At 41.1% G+C, this 14,328-nt stretch overlaps 1 protein-coding gene across 2 annotated transcripts; it reads left to right on the top strand.

Moving 5' to 3' along the window:
- The first annotated feature begins 469 nt into the window (after positions 1-469).
- Positions 470-13,657, top strand: raf1a (Raf-1 proto-oncogene, serine/threonine kinase a). 2 transcript variants are annotated; one of them, XM_088290345.1, is made up of 18 exons: positions 470-937; positions 3,539-3,765; positions 3,893-4,005; positions 4,116-4,218; positions 4,295-4,452; positions 4,536-4,625; positions 7,820-7,973; positions 8,332-8,451; positions 8,580-8,604; positions 8,724-8,839; positions 8,938-9,055; positions 9,200-9,284; positions 9,416-9,592; positions 9,668-9,714; positions 9,816-9,934; positions 10,020-10,151; positions 12,443-12,577; positions 12,675-13,657. In XM_088290345.1, the coding sequence occupies exons 2-18, from the start codon at positions 3,565-3,567 to the stop codon at positions 12,813-12,815; spliced, it is 2,034 nt and encodes a 677-aa protein (XP_088146471.1). In that variant the 5' UTR covers positions 470-937; positions 3,539-3,564; the 3' UTR covers positions 12,816-13,657. The 2 variants fall into 2 exon arrangements, with proteins under 2 accessions (XP_088146471.1, XP_088146470.1); XM_088290344.1 differs by lacking the exon at positions 8,332-8,451 and having other exon boundaries at positions 474-937.
- Positions 13,658-14,328: the final 671 nt, after the last annotated feature.

Below are 14,328 nucleotides of genomic sequence, written 5' to 3'. Positions count from 1 at the left end.
GGAGCAAACAAATTGCTTCCTTTGTTGTGCTGTTGCCAATGCCTAAATGTCAATAGTTTATACTTTACGTCGCAACTTAAATTACTTTTTTTGCATGCCTGCCCTGTACGAGAATCATACAAGAAAATTTGAAATTACACGAGCAATTTTGATCCATCAGTCAGGGAGATATCGTTGCACTGGCTTCGAATGTCCACATGATGGCGCACTTACGTTATTAAGAATTAATAGTGCAAAACCTTTCTTTTCCTCCAGAACCGTAGTGGGTTAATCCTTGTTGATTTTTAAACTGCACTGTCCAGTACACCCCCTGGATAGTTAATTAGTGTAATATACGATATATGAAATACCCAATGATCTCCCTGGCCTGGCACGTAATACTGTACAAGCTTTTGTTCTCTGATTTCGTTGTGTGTTTCTTTCGTGTTGGGGGCAAAACATCATGGTCGGCGTGGGAGGGCTTTAGAGCAGTGGGACTGATGCTAGTCTCTCGTTTCGATTGCGAGCTCTTGTTTCAATCGCTGTCGTCAGACAGACGCGAGACGCCGCGAGTCAAGCCTTTTACCTTCCATTGTAAATGTTGTTTATCAGGCGAAAGGGGTTCCGGAACGGGCCCGGAATTAAAACGTAAAACAGCTTCGCTCAACCCAACAGAAAAATCATGAATGCAGATGGATTCACTTTTCAAGGGACCGATCCGCTCTGCTTTCAAAACCGCACGTAGGGGTAGAAGAAACTTTTCTTAGCTTCTGTGGCGACCAGCTTGTGACCTTCACGCCGTACACTATCGCGACATTTTACGGGATATGCGTCCCCCCCCCCCCTCCGTCCCAAAGTCACTTGGCCCTTTCTTTGAATGCGTTGCAAGTATGATGATGTCACCGACGCCACTTTTTCTTCAAGTTATGGCGGAGCACAACTTTCCCAACTTCTCTTGGTAAGATCCCACACACAAAAGCACAATTTTCTGCATATAGCGCGGCGACGCTAGTGGCTACACGGAAAAGCTAACCTCCAAAGGTTTAAAGCGCGTCTCCAGAAAACAAATAAAGCGTTTTAAAGCGTGTGAGCGAACATAATCGTTCGCTTCTGAGGGCCTACATCGGCTTCCCCTGTAGTAGCGTCAACTGTGTTACGAATGATTTGACTTTACTCGTCGCCCTTTCTCCTTTGTTGTCAATTAATGGAACAATAGACACGAATGTCATTGATTCCACAAATTTAAGGTTTACATTCGTCGATTACTTTGCGTTATGTGGTTTGACCTGCTGTATGCACGACAATATAGTAAAGTGATTTTTTTTCCGCGATACCTACAAGCTTTAAAAGCGATCGTACTGGAGAAAATTATTTTGGCTGTGACAACATAACTACACGTTACATGCTGTACATCGATTGCCCGAGTGTTTGTTTACCTAAAACACACTTCAAGAGGGAAAGATGCGTTAAAAAAATCTACTACATGCATTGGATGTGATTAGCACCCTCCTTTCTCTGCAGAATGATACAGAAAGTGCAGTGTAATAATCAACCCCCCTCCACCCCTTCACACGTATGAAAAAAACCAAACTTGAATTTAGTTCGAGGCACACCCCGCTTCACCTACTGTTTTCGAACCTTTTAGTGTGCACACTCACTGCAAAACGCCGTACGTTAGCAAGATATTCGGTTTCTTTCAGACAGGTCACGTTACACGGTAGATGCAAACGCAGCACTTTTCACTACAGCGCAACCGAAACACCGCGTTTAGAACGACACGTCGAAAATGTTCTACTCAGTTTATTTTAAGCTAGACATTATTTTTTTGGTCAGAGCTTGTCATGCTTCCATGAGGATGGAGCACCGAAGTTGCAACAAAAAGCCTGGCTATAAACTCCTGTTCTAATTAGAATCGTGTTAATACATAGCTTGACTGCTCTCTGTTCCCTCCATTTGCTAGTAGTGCCTTGTCATTTTAGTGAAGGCTTGATCTGTTGAATTTCGTTGAGGTTTCCTGACATACTTGTGGAAGGCTCTGTTTGCCACGTTGATGTAACTTGGAGGGTTTATGTCAGCACGATGTTGTAACCCATGCCTGTTTTTATCCTGCTCCTCAGCCTCCACATTGATAATATTAAGAAGGAATGTTATCAAATTAATGGTTTATTATCTGATTGGCAAAGCTGTGACAGAAAAGGAATTTTCAGAATCAACCACAAAATGTCATCGAAAGACTTTATGAAGTACATATAACACCGGGATTTATTGATGGAAGTTATTGGACGGGTGTTTTCACACACATCTCTAAGTATTTTGAGTATTGTGTTATCTGGGTTGACCTGTGTGTTTATAGTAGAATCTAATGGCCTTGAGTGTTCACAACAGAGTGAACATTGAAGTGGTGTGTTTGCGGCAGTAAAAGACCACTGCAACAAAAACATGGCGCGGTATGTTTGGATCGATGGAGCAATGTTGACATTTTGTGTGCAAATGGCACCAAAGTCAGAATCTACGATGACCTGTATGTCAGGTTGTTTTTGCGATGTTTTGAGTTTGGTATACCTTTTAACGACCTCAGCATTCAACAGCAGCATATCGTCTCATGATGATCTGAGCTAGTCGACGTGACGTCACAGTGTGAATGCAGAGGAAGAGCATTTGCGTTATTTTATTTCCTAGTTTTAACTGTTCAACATTTTCTCAGTAGATACTGGTCAGCAAGCGAAAGGCATTGGGCTAAATTTCCTTGGTCACAATGGGGAAAATTCACTAAGTAATCACCTGTTGTAATTTCCCCCCGCCAAATTTTGGCACAAATTGGCAAAAAGGAAAACTTGATTTTCCTCACGTATATATTTTATTTTATAATATTTGTAAAAGTTGTCTTGTTTGGTTAATGTGGTAACAGAACCATGCATTGGAGCACATGTTGCTCTTTTTTTGTTGACAAATAGGAGCCTGTCTGTCTAATCCAGAAAAGGGCAGTTCAATAAAATGTAAAAAAAAAAAAAAAAAATTCTGCCCTGCTAATTTAGCATCTGCCATTGAGCCCTTATAAACACTTAGCTATTGTCATCTTGCTCTTCAGGATTCAAATTAGTTGCGTTCCATCCACCAACACTACTGTTGGTTTAAACTTGGTGATTTTGTATTTATTTGCTTTTGACCTGTAAATTGCTTTGGCATGCTGCCGAAATGTTTGGAAATGAAGATGCAGACATCTGCAGCAACAGTGTGATGCTCTGTCAGTTGGAACCAAAGTCTCAACATTTCCACTTCCTTGAAGGCTTACCGTGAAGAATTATGGCATTTCTCGAGGCGAATGTCATGCAAGTTATTTCCTATAGTTCAATGCACTCTTAAATTGACTGAGCAATAGACTTAATAGAAATACCTACCTCTTGTTGTTTGCTGCCTGTTAGTTTCATACACTTTGACATGGAGTCTCCACACTGCATCCCTCTCATTTAGAAAACAGACTAATGTAATATTGATGATGTCAGCTGATAATGTGAGCTTTTAAAGCATTCAAAGTTTGCGCATGGTTCATTTTTTCCAGACCGTTGAGAGCACTTGGCTTTACTGATGGAGCACCTCCAGGGAGCATGGAAGACCCTGAGCAATGGCTTTGGAATGAAGGACTCAGCCTTCGAGGGCCCGTGCCTTTCACCGACTATGGTCCAGGGATTTCCTTGCCAGCGTCGCTCCTCAGATGACAGCAAGATACCCGACTCGAAGGCGAGCAGCACCATCCGCGTCTACCTCCCAAACCAGCAGCGTACTGTGGTGAGCGGATTTCTTTAATGTTTAGCAAAAGGCATATCGGTGCTGTCTTGAGTTTCCATTTAAGGAAATTCTGCCGAATTCTGCCAAAAGGCTAAATTCTTCAAATGTAATATGCTGTCTCCTTTAGGTAAACGTACGGCCAGGTATGACTCTGCAGAGCTGCCTGATTAAAGCCTTAAAGGTGCGAGGCCTGCAGCCTCATTGCTGTGCTGTTTTTAGACTACACCCAGGGCAGAGGAGGTGAGCTTCAAACCCTTTTAATGTCGGGTTTAAAAACAAACATACTTGCTGCATATTATACCTGTTTTCCTTGATATAAATAAAGTATATTGCTATTATGTGTGTAACAGTAAAAAACTACGTATGGACTGGAATACCGACTCGACCTCCCTGATCGGTGAAGAGTTGCTGGTGGAAGTTTTAGATCATGTCCCTCTCACCACACATAATTTTGTAAGTGTTTTAACGCTAACCCCGAATAACTGTGTGCGCCGAAGGAATAGATGTACAAATGTTGCTCATGTTTTAGGTCCGGAAAACATATCTGAAGCTAGCATTCTGCGACATTTGTCAGAAGTTTCTTTTGAACGGTTTCCGTTGCCAAACGTGTGGCTACAAGTTCCATGAGCATTGTAGCACCAAAGTACCCACCATGTGTGTGGACTGGAGCAATATCCGACAACTTCTGTAAGTGTCCCCACTAGATATCGTCTCTCCAACATAACACTATTCGCACTTAAGGTTTCGTCACCCAATGTCTCTTTTTTCAGTTTGTGTCCAACACCTGGTGAAAGTGGCGCCCCTTCACTTCCCCCGTTAACGTCTCGGCGAATGAGGGAATCGTTAACTCGCTTTCCAAGGTACGTCTTGACGCAGCGAAGCACACAGATCCCCAATGAACAGTATCTGGACATACACAAAAACAATACTGATGAATAAAAAAATACAGCAGTGGTGCAGTCCGGTGTAAAAGAATGAAATGAAATTTAACTGCGCAACAAACTTACTGTACATTGATTATTGACGACGCTCCAATACGAACCAAACCAGTGACTGAGTCATAGTCAATTTATGGTAATATAATAGTGTAATCTATTACTAAAATAATTATTTGCCGCCATAGATGACACATAATTGAGTCTGAAGTAGCCTCCGAAGTGCACATCCAACTCGTTGCCCTTTGCATTATTCGGTACCTACGAAGTCCCCCTCAGATTTGAAAATGATGGCAAGTATGTTGATCCGTCAGAGGTGTTTTTGCTTAATTGTTGTGTAATTGGTTTTGTTATTACTTATCCAAAATAATACTTTCAGACATTTTTTTCTATTAATTATTAATTAATAATACAATTATTATTTTTTTTCAAATTATTTTTTATTTGATGAACTAATGGAAAAATCTAGGGAATAATGGAGTCCATAAATATTCAATTGCACCAGCCATGATTTAAATAACAATTTTAATTCAAACCATGTCAGTAAGCAAAGACAAAATGCTTGCATAAGCGATTGAAGTGTGTAAAATTATTCAGCAATACATAATAATGTTACAAACAATATTAGTTTACTAAAGAAATTCAATTCGCCATTTATTCCGGCATATATTGTTAGTGAGCCGGCAAAGTAAAACAGAACAAAAAACAGTCACGTTGTATTTAGAAATGAAGTGGTGTCGAAATCAGAAAGAGAATCATCTTAGCTTTCCAATGATATATTAAGCAATGTGCTACGCTGCTCATTACATGACTATTACTCATTGCATTATTGCCGCGGATATGAATAGTCACATTTGACACCCGTTGAGCCGTTCCACTACTGAAAAGAGGCCCGCCCCATTATTTGAGAAGGACTGATGTGATGTCACTTTTCTAATATCGGCTTTGCATTAAAATAACATTACTGAACTGATTTCACTCGCCCCACCTCCAAGTTCTCCATTTCACGAGCGAGGCTTACTACCCTCCGCAGACCTGACAAATGACCACATCTCATTACTAAACTGAATTCTAACTTTTGGACTTCCTGTCATTATTTGGTCTGTTTGACCTGCGTTCATCGTCACCTTGCTTTGAAAAACAGTCTTCTCTGTATATGCACAGAAGGTGAAGCGAATTATTAACACTTTTTTTCTCAAAATGGTATCTTATAAACAGAGCAGTGAGTTGGCAAAAAAGCTGGTTTTGAGGGCCGGTGTAGAGTATAAGAGGCCACAGATGGCACTATGCCAACTTTTATTCAGCCTCTTAATATGCATCTTATTCCGGTTGACCGATGTTTAGTCAGATTAAGGTGTTTTAACATACCGTATCTCAAAAGCATTATTTTTTATAGTGAAGTACACCTCTAATTAAATTTTCTACACTTGGTGATGTCATCGTGTCAGTTGGTGCTGCATCCGCGCCATTTTTTTTTTTGCAAACGGTGATGTTTGATACACAATTGGAAGTTGTGTTGTAATTTGCAAAGAGCATTAATAGGAATTGAATCAAATCCTGTTTCTAATGACGTTCTCAGCTTTATGCGGGCTTACCAGTCCAAGGGCTGATATAACAGGATATGTGAAAAGAGCCTGTTGTTTCAGTAGCACTTCAAACTTGTTTAAAAGCACTATGAGCTGCCAAATTAGCACACTCACAGTGTAAGGTGTTACATGCAGAGCAATCCTAAGAACTGTTTTGAAACTCGATTTTCTGGTAGTGGCTACTTTTAGTCCAGTTTTTGGGTAGCATTAACAGTACAGTATCATGCTGGCGGCACATCAACATGTGACATCACAGAAAACTGCGGGCTTGCAGGCTGTCTTTGAATCCAAAGCCTCATCATAATCACTTACCGGTATTTGAAAATGAATCTATGGTGTACACCGGCGCATTGATTCAGTTATCCCACAGAAAGATTTTCCTTTTTAGTTTAAAATATTTTCTTTAAATTTCCAGCATTCCTTGTCGTATTCTGGCCAAAAAGCAGACCCCAGGGTCCTTTTTCTTTGCTTCTGGTCCAGTTTTAAATCATACCAGCTAGCTAGCTAGCGCTAAGCTAACCTTGAGGAATTTGTCTCTCCAGTCTTTCTTCCAAGTTTGTCATTTCGCTTGTTGCTGGGAGAGGCCAAACAGCAAACAAACGACAAAAGCACTGAAAGACTGTCTAGATGGGCTTTTTAGACTGACTGCGTAGCAGTTGAATTTAATTTTAATGCTCATGGTGGCTTAATATTCCCATACACAGGCAAACACTATGGGTGTTGTCCTCCAAGTCATTGCGCTTCACAGCAAGCATGTTCACTTCCCACATACATACGTGAGTTTTGCCGTTCAAACATTCCAGTGGCAATCCATACTGTAATATGCTATAATTCGTTCTCACTCCAATCTGAAAATTCTGATTCAGCGTTCGTTTTTAACCCGCTAATTCATACCTCACTTTGAGTCACCACCTTGCACAGCCGTAGTGGGTATATGCATATCTGTGTATGTATGTATACATATTTTTGAAGTCCGAAGCTTTTTTTTTGTTATTTTTTTACTTTTGTATTATGGGCTAAAATTATGAGCAAGCTTCAAATCACAGTGAAAAAAAACCCGGAGCAATTTAGTTAGTTTTTCAACGATACAGTGGTATTTTCTTTATTTAAAAAAAGCTTAAAGTATGGTGTATTGGGAGCTGGAACTAATGAACTGCATTTACTATTTTCTCTCTGAAAAACAGTTGTGTTAACACGTTAGTGAAGCGAACCCAATATTTCCCGTTTTCCTTCTTCACCCGAAAGTATTCAGCTAGCACACCACGGTGGCATTGATTGTTAAGCATTAAAAAGTAAACGCTGATTTTTTTTTTTTTTCAAGTCATGCATGAGCCGCTCAAGACAAGCGAACCGTCAATCAAAAACCTTGACGTGGCTAGTCCAGTTGTTGTACACAAAACGCCGCTGACACTGCTGCGGTCCCCGACTCAAACTTGGCCTGTCGTCAATAACAACAACACAGTGTGACGAGATCAGACGCCAGATACGTACGGTAGCATTTGAACTTAATATTGCATTCTCTCGCCCTCGCAGCTCTGCCCACCGATATTCAACGCCGCATGCCTTCAACTATGCCACGCCCTACTCGCCCACAGGCGGCGGCCTTTCGCAGCGGCAACGCTCCACTTCAACGCCGAACGTCCACATGGTTAGCACAACCCTGCCTGTCGACAGCAGTATGATTGAGGTAACTACGCACAACGTGGGCCTCTTGGTGTACCTCTAGGCGCAGCCACCATTCCCTAAAAATTAATCAGGTTTTAATATACATCTCGGGCATTCCGATGCACCTCCCGTATTTGATCTTTTCTAATGAAATTATTAAGTAACTTGTACGAGGCTCCTCCACCAACTCCTCCCAAGTCCTTGTTTAACCTTTTACGCTTCCTCCTGTTCCCGCAATTATTTAATTATTCTCTTCAGTTATATACCTGACATTACTCTTTTCATTCCTGTTGTCTATTCCTCATTTTCCTTCCCTGTGTTCCTTTTCATTTTCCTTGCTGCCCTCACTGTTTTTTCTCATCCCCCTGTTGGGGGAGTAGCTAGACTGCCTGAATACCTTCCCCACCTCCTGGTGCCATAGATTCTGGCTGAAGAGGAAAGTAGGTATTGTCCGCTTCTCCCAGTCTTTTGTTGAGACCTCATCTGAGAGTCCAGAAAAGGTTAGAAAGCAGAGCGCGTGTGTTGTGCTGCTCTCTACAGCCTGACTTCCGAACATGCTACCTGCTTTTACATCGGTGGTGTGAACGTCAACTTTATGTGATGGGATTTGTTTTTGTTGTCTCTCTAGGATGCAATGCGGAATCATGACTCAGGTAATTTTTTTTTTTTTTGCTGCATCACAATAATATTTTGCGTCTGTGCATGCTTTGATGATATGATCCTCCTGACTGCATTTATTTACTTATTGCCCCTTATATCCTACTTTCTACAGCTGGGAGTTCCCCCAACCAGAGTCCTACTGGCTGGTCCCAGTCCCAAGCCAAAACCCCAGCACCGGCCCAACGAGAGAGGGCCACGTCCTTCAATACTCAGGAGAAGAATAAAATAGTAATTTCTTCCTTTGAATGCCTCGTTAACTTGCCATTCGAAGCACATTGTCGTGTGGTTAGTCACATTTGCACCTTTTTGATTTTGTCAACACCCAGAGGCCCCGGGAGAAGCGCGATTCTAGCTACTACTGGGAGATTGAAGCCAGTGAGGTGTATCTTCAGTCCCGCATTGGTTCAGGCTCCTTTGGAACTGTATACAAAGGGAAATGGCATGGTAGGAATGATGGGGGCAGAAGGGGCAGGGCTCGTTCTAGTGCAGCCACAAATGCTTGATGCATGTTGCTTCACAGCGAATGCAAGTACACGTGTTTCTCTTTCCTTTATTTTTTTTTTTATTGATTTTGTTTAAATTACATAGGTGATGTAGCGGTGAAGATTTTAAAGGTGACCAACCCTACTCCAGAGCAGTTGCAAGCATTTAAAAACGAAGTCGCTGTCCTAAGGTAAGAAATGTGGGACATTACCGTTAAAGCTCCTTTAAAATGCATTGTACTCATTTGCTGTGCCAAATAGTGACTCCTCTGTTGCAATGTTTGATCTTATCACGTTACGCTGATTTCCCTCTTGTTCGTAGAAAAACCAGACATGTCAACATCCTGTTGTTTATGGGCTTCATGACAAAGGACAACCTGGCCATTGTGGCCCAGTGGTGCGAGGGCAGCAGCCTCTACAAACACATTCATGTCCTGGAGACCAACTTCAAGATGATCCAGCTTATAGACATCTCCAGGCAGACAGCTCAGGGCATGGAGTAAGTCCGACGGAAAGCAATGTGTGTGATTTTAAACTCAAACTGCCTGATTTCATGCGACGTATTGCTTTTCAGCTATCTACATGCAAAGAACATCATCCATCGTGACATGAAGTCCAACAGTATCCTTCAACAGCTGTGCCTGTGTCTCAAATCTCTGCCAAGTTGCTCTAGATGTGTATTTTCTCAGCATTTCCGCTATGAATCCTTGACAGCCGGGAAGACATCTTTTTGCATGAAGGATTGACGGTGAAAATTGGCGATTTTGGTCTTGCGACGGTAAAGGCCAGGTGGAGCGGCTCGCATCAGGTGGAGCAGCCCTCTGGCTCAATTCTCTGGATGGTGTGTAAACAAGCATACTCGTTTGTACAGCAACAAAATGTTTGAAGAAAACACTCGTGCCAAGAAACGTGTTGTCTCTTTAAAGGCTCCCGAAGTCATACGGATGCAGGATAACAATCCCTACAGCTTCCAATCAGATGTCTATTCCTATGGAATTGTTCTTTTTGAGCTCATGACAGGAGAGCTCCCGTACGCCCAGATAGCAAACAGAGATCAGGTATTTTCCCAGTCAGAAACATTTGTTGTATGTAAAAGGATGCATTTTGTTCTCAACATTTTTGAGAATACAGTTTCTTCACAGGGGTTACTCAACTCTCAGTTTCTATCCATATTATTTGTCTGAAGCCAAAATAGTGAGCTAATGCTCTGATGGCACAATTCCCAGGCCTGTTTTTGCTGTGACCTGCTACTGACACTCAACTCATGCTCGGACTAATCATTTTGGAACCGATTCAACCAAAGTAAAGCTAACCTCGAGCTGGGTGAAGAGAAAATAAACAAGTCCAACAGTCATGACGCATCTCTTTATAGATTTAAAAAAGAAAAAAGGGAAAGAAAAGTTCTAGAGGAGAATGACGACAACACACAAACGTGTCCATTGGCCAATCATCAGTTTATCTCCTGCTGGGCCTGTCAACCATTTATACTGCAAACTCTACTTAAATTATCAGGCTATCTGAGAGTTTTCATACCACCCTGAAGCTATCCACATACACATGATCGTAATGATGTCCGTCGCCACTGTAAATTTGTTGGGAGGTTCCCTGTTACAAGTGACATTTTTCAGCATGTGGTCGAATTCCTCCTCTAATCTTTCCTCCTTCAGCTTTTCAATTTTCATTCCGCAGTCTGTCTTGTGAAAAGATGCCAAAGTATCCCGTTGGCTTAATATGACAATTTAGCTCAGGCTTCTCTTCAAAGGCGAGCTTGATCATGAATTCGTTCTATCTTCTCAAGTGTGTTAAAGCTATTCGAACTTGGTATCCAGACGTTCTTGATGTGGTGCTGTAAGAATAATTCAAGCTCTATGTGGCAAAAATTCTGGTCTTGTTCCGACTAGGTCCAGGTGTATTGGGGAGAGGGAAAACATGCTGTCTGGAAGGGGGTTGCGGTTGTGGCTTTGCGCTGTGTAGCCATTGACCTAACTTTAGAATCAGTAACACAACTCTAGATGTGTGTGGTTTTATGTCCCTTCTCAGGTCACATGGCCTGACCTGGATTGTGTATGGCTCCTTACGCACTGTATACGCATTGTAGCTACATTCAAATTGGAATATCTTACCCAATGCTCACTTACATTTTCTATCCTATATATTTTCATACTCGGATGATCTGGAAATCATGTATGGGGGGCGAGGGGGTCCTCGTTTTATGGCAGATTCTCTTTCTTTCGCGGCGATGTAATGTAAATTTGTTCACAAGTTGGAAGGCATTATCGTCTATTTTATAGTCTGAAGTCATAGATACAGTAAATATATGTATGAAAACCGTCAATGAATGTAAAATATTCCAATGAGTGAGCAAGGCAGAAGTAGCGCTTTCCTTCTTGTTGTACGTGCAAATTACTACATTGCGCATTGCCGTGTATCATCTTTTCTCACTGCAGCATGACTTCATAATAGCACTCGTGCTTGGAGTGCCTGTGACCAGAGCTGGCCCAAGGCGTAATCAAACGAAGCACATGCTGAGAGCTTTGCGTCCACTAGGGGGCAGGCAAGAATCCATCCATGATGGAATACTTATCGGAGGACATGATCCAAGATGGCCCATTTTTCTGCAACTTGCTCACTTTATTTGAGGTTTTGATCAGGAAACCAAAGTTAGTTAGCATTTTTTTTTTTTTTTATCTATTCATTTAGGGGAAATTAGGAAATAAGTGACGACTTGAAAAACGCCTACTTTTAATGAAGAATAAAAAGTAAAAGTCCTAAATTAATTTTGCTCTAAAAAGGCAAGAAAGCAGAAGATTTAAGCGGTGGGTGGGGTAGTGAGGAGGAACAGAACATTAAAAAAAATTTGGGGGGCTCAAAGTGTTTCTTTGAATGAAACATATTTGCACATTTTCAAATAGTTTAGAGTCAATTATATTTATTTTTTAAAGTAATTTTTGTCACCTTGTGTCAATATTTATTTGGTTTTGGATTGGCTATTTTGATTGTGTTGTTTGACTTCATATAATTTTGTTCATTTAAACGTACCTTTGTACAGCAATAAGATTTTATTTGTTGTTGTACGGCAAATTATTTAGTAGCTATGATAATATGCAGTACCCCATTTTGTGGCTGAATGTACAAACTCAAACAAAATATTTAATGTTCCCACTGATTTTTTTTTTTCAATATATTTCAATTTTACACATCTCAAATTCATTGGAATTTGGGTTTGTACATAAATCACGTGTAAATTAACCCACGTCTTCTAATCGTCTTGCGGCGCCACCATCTCTACATCAGTTGTCCTTCTCATATATTCATCAAGCATTGTTTTACAAGTCTTTTTCCTTTTCAGATTATCTTCATGGTGGGACGGGGCTATCTGTCACCTGACCTCAGTAAACTCTACAAGAACTGCCCCAAAGCCATGAAAAGGTTGGTTGCCGACTGCATCAAGAAGTCCAAGGATGAGAGGCCGCTCTTCCCACAAGTGAGCAACTGCTTTCTTCTCTCTTGCTTGCTTCAGATTTCAACCTCAAGCTGGATTTAATTCTAATGATTTTTTTGTTTTGTTTTTAATTGACAAGATCCTGTCCTCTATCGAGCTTCTTCAGCACGCCTTGCCTAAGATAAACCACAGTGCCTCAGAACCGTCCCTGCACAGAGCCTCTCACACCGAGGATATCAACGCTTGTACTCTGACCTCCACCAGACTGCCTGTTTTTTAGCACAGCTCTGCCCCGTCAAACTGTCCGTACAATATCCCTACTCGTCGAACCCAGCAGTACAATGCTCACTACACTTAAACCTGCAACACTAACAATACTTAAAAAGCATTAATCAGTATGGTGCGGCGGGAGAACGGCAATAGCGATGCAATGGGATTTGCAAATGACAAGGGTGGAGATGGCGCTTATCCTATTGCTGCACATTCGACATATGCAGGTGCCTCTTTGTAAATATATGCACGAACATCTACCTAAAATGACAACAAATGGACATTGAAGGAAGCTCAAGAGCGTTGCATCGTCTTGGCTTGGAAAGTAAAGCACACATATACACACACACGCACACACACACAAACTTTTGTCCCCGCCCCCTTTTTTTTTTTTAAGAGGACCTTTGTTTAGAAACTCAGCTGCTTTAAGAGGAAACCCACATTTACATTTTCCCCCTCTACATTTTCTTAAGACAATGGAGTAGTGTTTTTTTTTTTTGTCATTCGTCATCTTTTACATCTGTACATTTTGTTTTTGATTGATGCAACTGAAGCCCGTCAAACGATGAGCGCGGGTGACCATGGAAGTCGATGAATTTGCACATTTTGGCAAAAGCAGTAGTTTTCTTGAACAGTTACCCCTCAGCAGTATCTGAGCTGTCCAAACGTTTTTAGCACTCGCTGCAACGTGCTGGACGTTTGAAGCAGTTGTTTAGAATATTTAAAGTGATTTGGAAACTAATTTGTATTTGTTTTATTATGTCTCATTTAGCAGGTCAAATGTTTTGTCAACTCGGTAAGAAAGTTGTCTTCACTATTTTAATAAAATTAAATTAAATTCTTTGCCAAACATTCTGCGATTTCTTTTTTCCGCCCCTTCAAAGACATTTTGGATTTTAAAAGGTAATGAATGCAGTTGTCTTGTTCACTCTTAAAATCACACGCATCAGCATAGGTCTCGAAGGTGTGGTGCGATGTTTACTGTGTAGCATTGGCGAAGTGGCGTAACCTCTCGGAGGAATCCAATCCAGACACGCCTCAGGGGTATTCCACTCGCTGCATGGAACAATAATGAAACCACCAGGGAGGCATGAGGTGGATTTTAAACAGAGGGCAGTTTTGTTTTTGTGTAAACATCCAGCTAGTAGATGGCTCATTGAACGCTAGTGCAAATTCACTGGAAATGTTGAAATATTTGCTATATTCAATGCATTAGTTTTGTTTTAACAGTTAGATACGGATGAGGAGAAGCGGTACAGATAATGGATGGATGTATAATTAATTTTAGACATTTCTAAAAAGCAGCTGCATTGGTTGTCAAGAGAGCCAAGGAAATTAAAGAGAGCACTAACGCAAATAACTACTTGCAAAAAAAAGAAAAAAATATTTGAATGTGCAGCACATCTTGATGCTGTTTCTGACTGCGTAGAAGATAAAACTGAATTTATAATTTGCACTAGATGACCAAAAGTTTATGATCCACACATCTGATCAGTTAAATGTCATGTTCAGATGGTAGAGCC

The sequence above is a fragment of the Idiotropiscis lumnitzeri genome, chromosome 3, assembly GCF_059441095.1.
Source record: "Idiotropiscis lumnitzeri isolate Australia: NSW breed Sydney's pygmy pipehorse chromosome 3, RoL_Ilum_1.0, whole genome shotgun sequence".
Lineage (NCBI taxonomy): Eukaryota > Metazoa > Chordata > Actinopteri > Syngnathiformes > Syngnathidae > Idiotropiscis > Idiotropiscis lumnitzeri.
This window is presented reverse-complemented; position numbering and strand designations above follow the sequence as displayed.

What these genes read in the sequence shown, in the direction of transcription:
- raf1a (XM_088290345.1), top strand. Translation starts at nt 3,565, where the DNA reads ATGGAGCACCTCCAGGGAGCATGGAAGACCCTGAGCAATGGCTTTGGA. An exon ending in CAAACCAGCAGCGTACTGTG is followed by an intron (nt 3,766 to 3,892) that starts GTGAGCGGATTT and finishes TGTCTCCTTTAG; the next exon opens with GTAAACGTACGGCCAGGTAT. An exon ending in TCGTGACATGAAGTCCAACA is followed by an intron (nt 9,715 to 9,815) that starts GTATCCTTCAAC and finishes ACAGCCGGGAAG; the next exon opens with ACATCTTTTTGCATGAAGGA.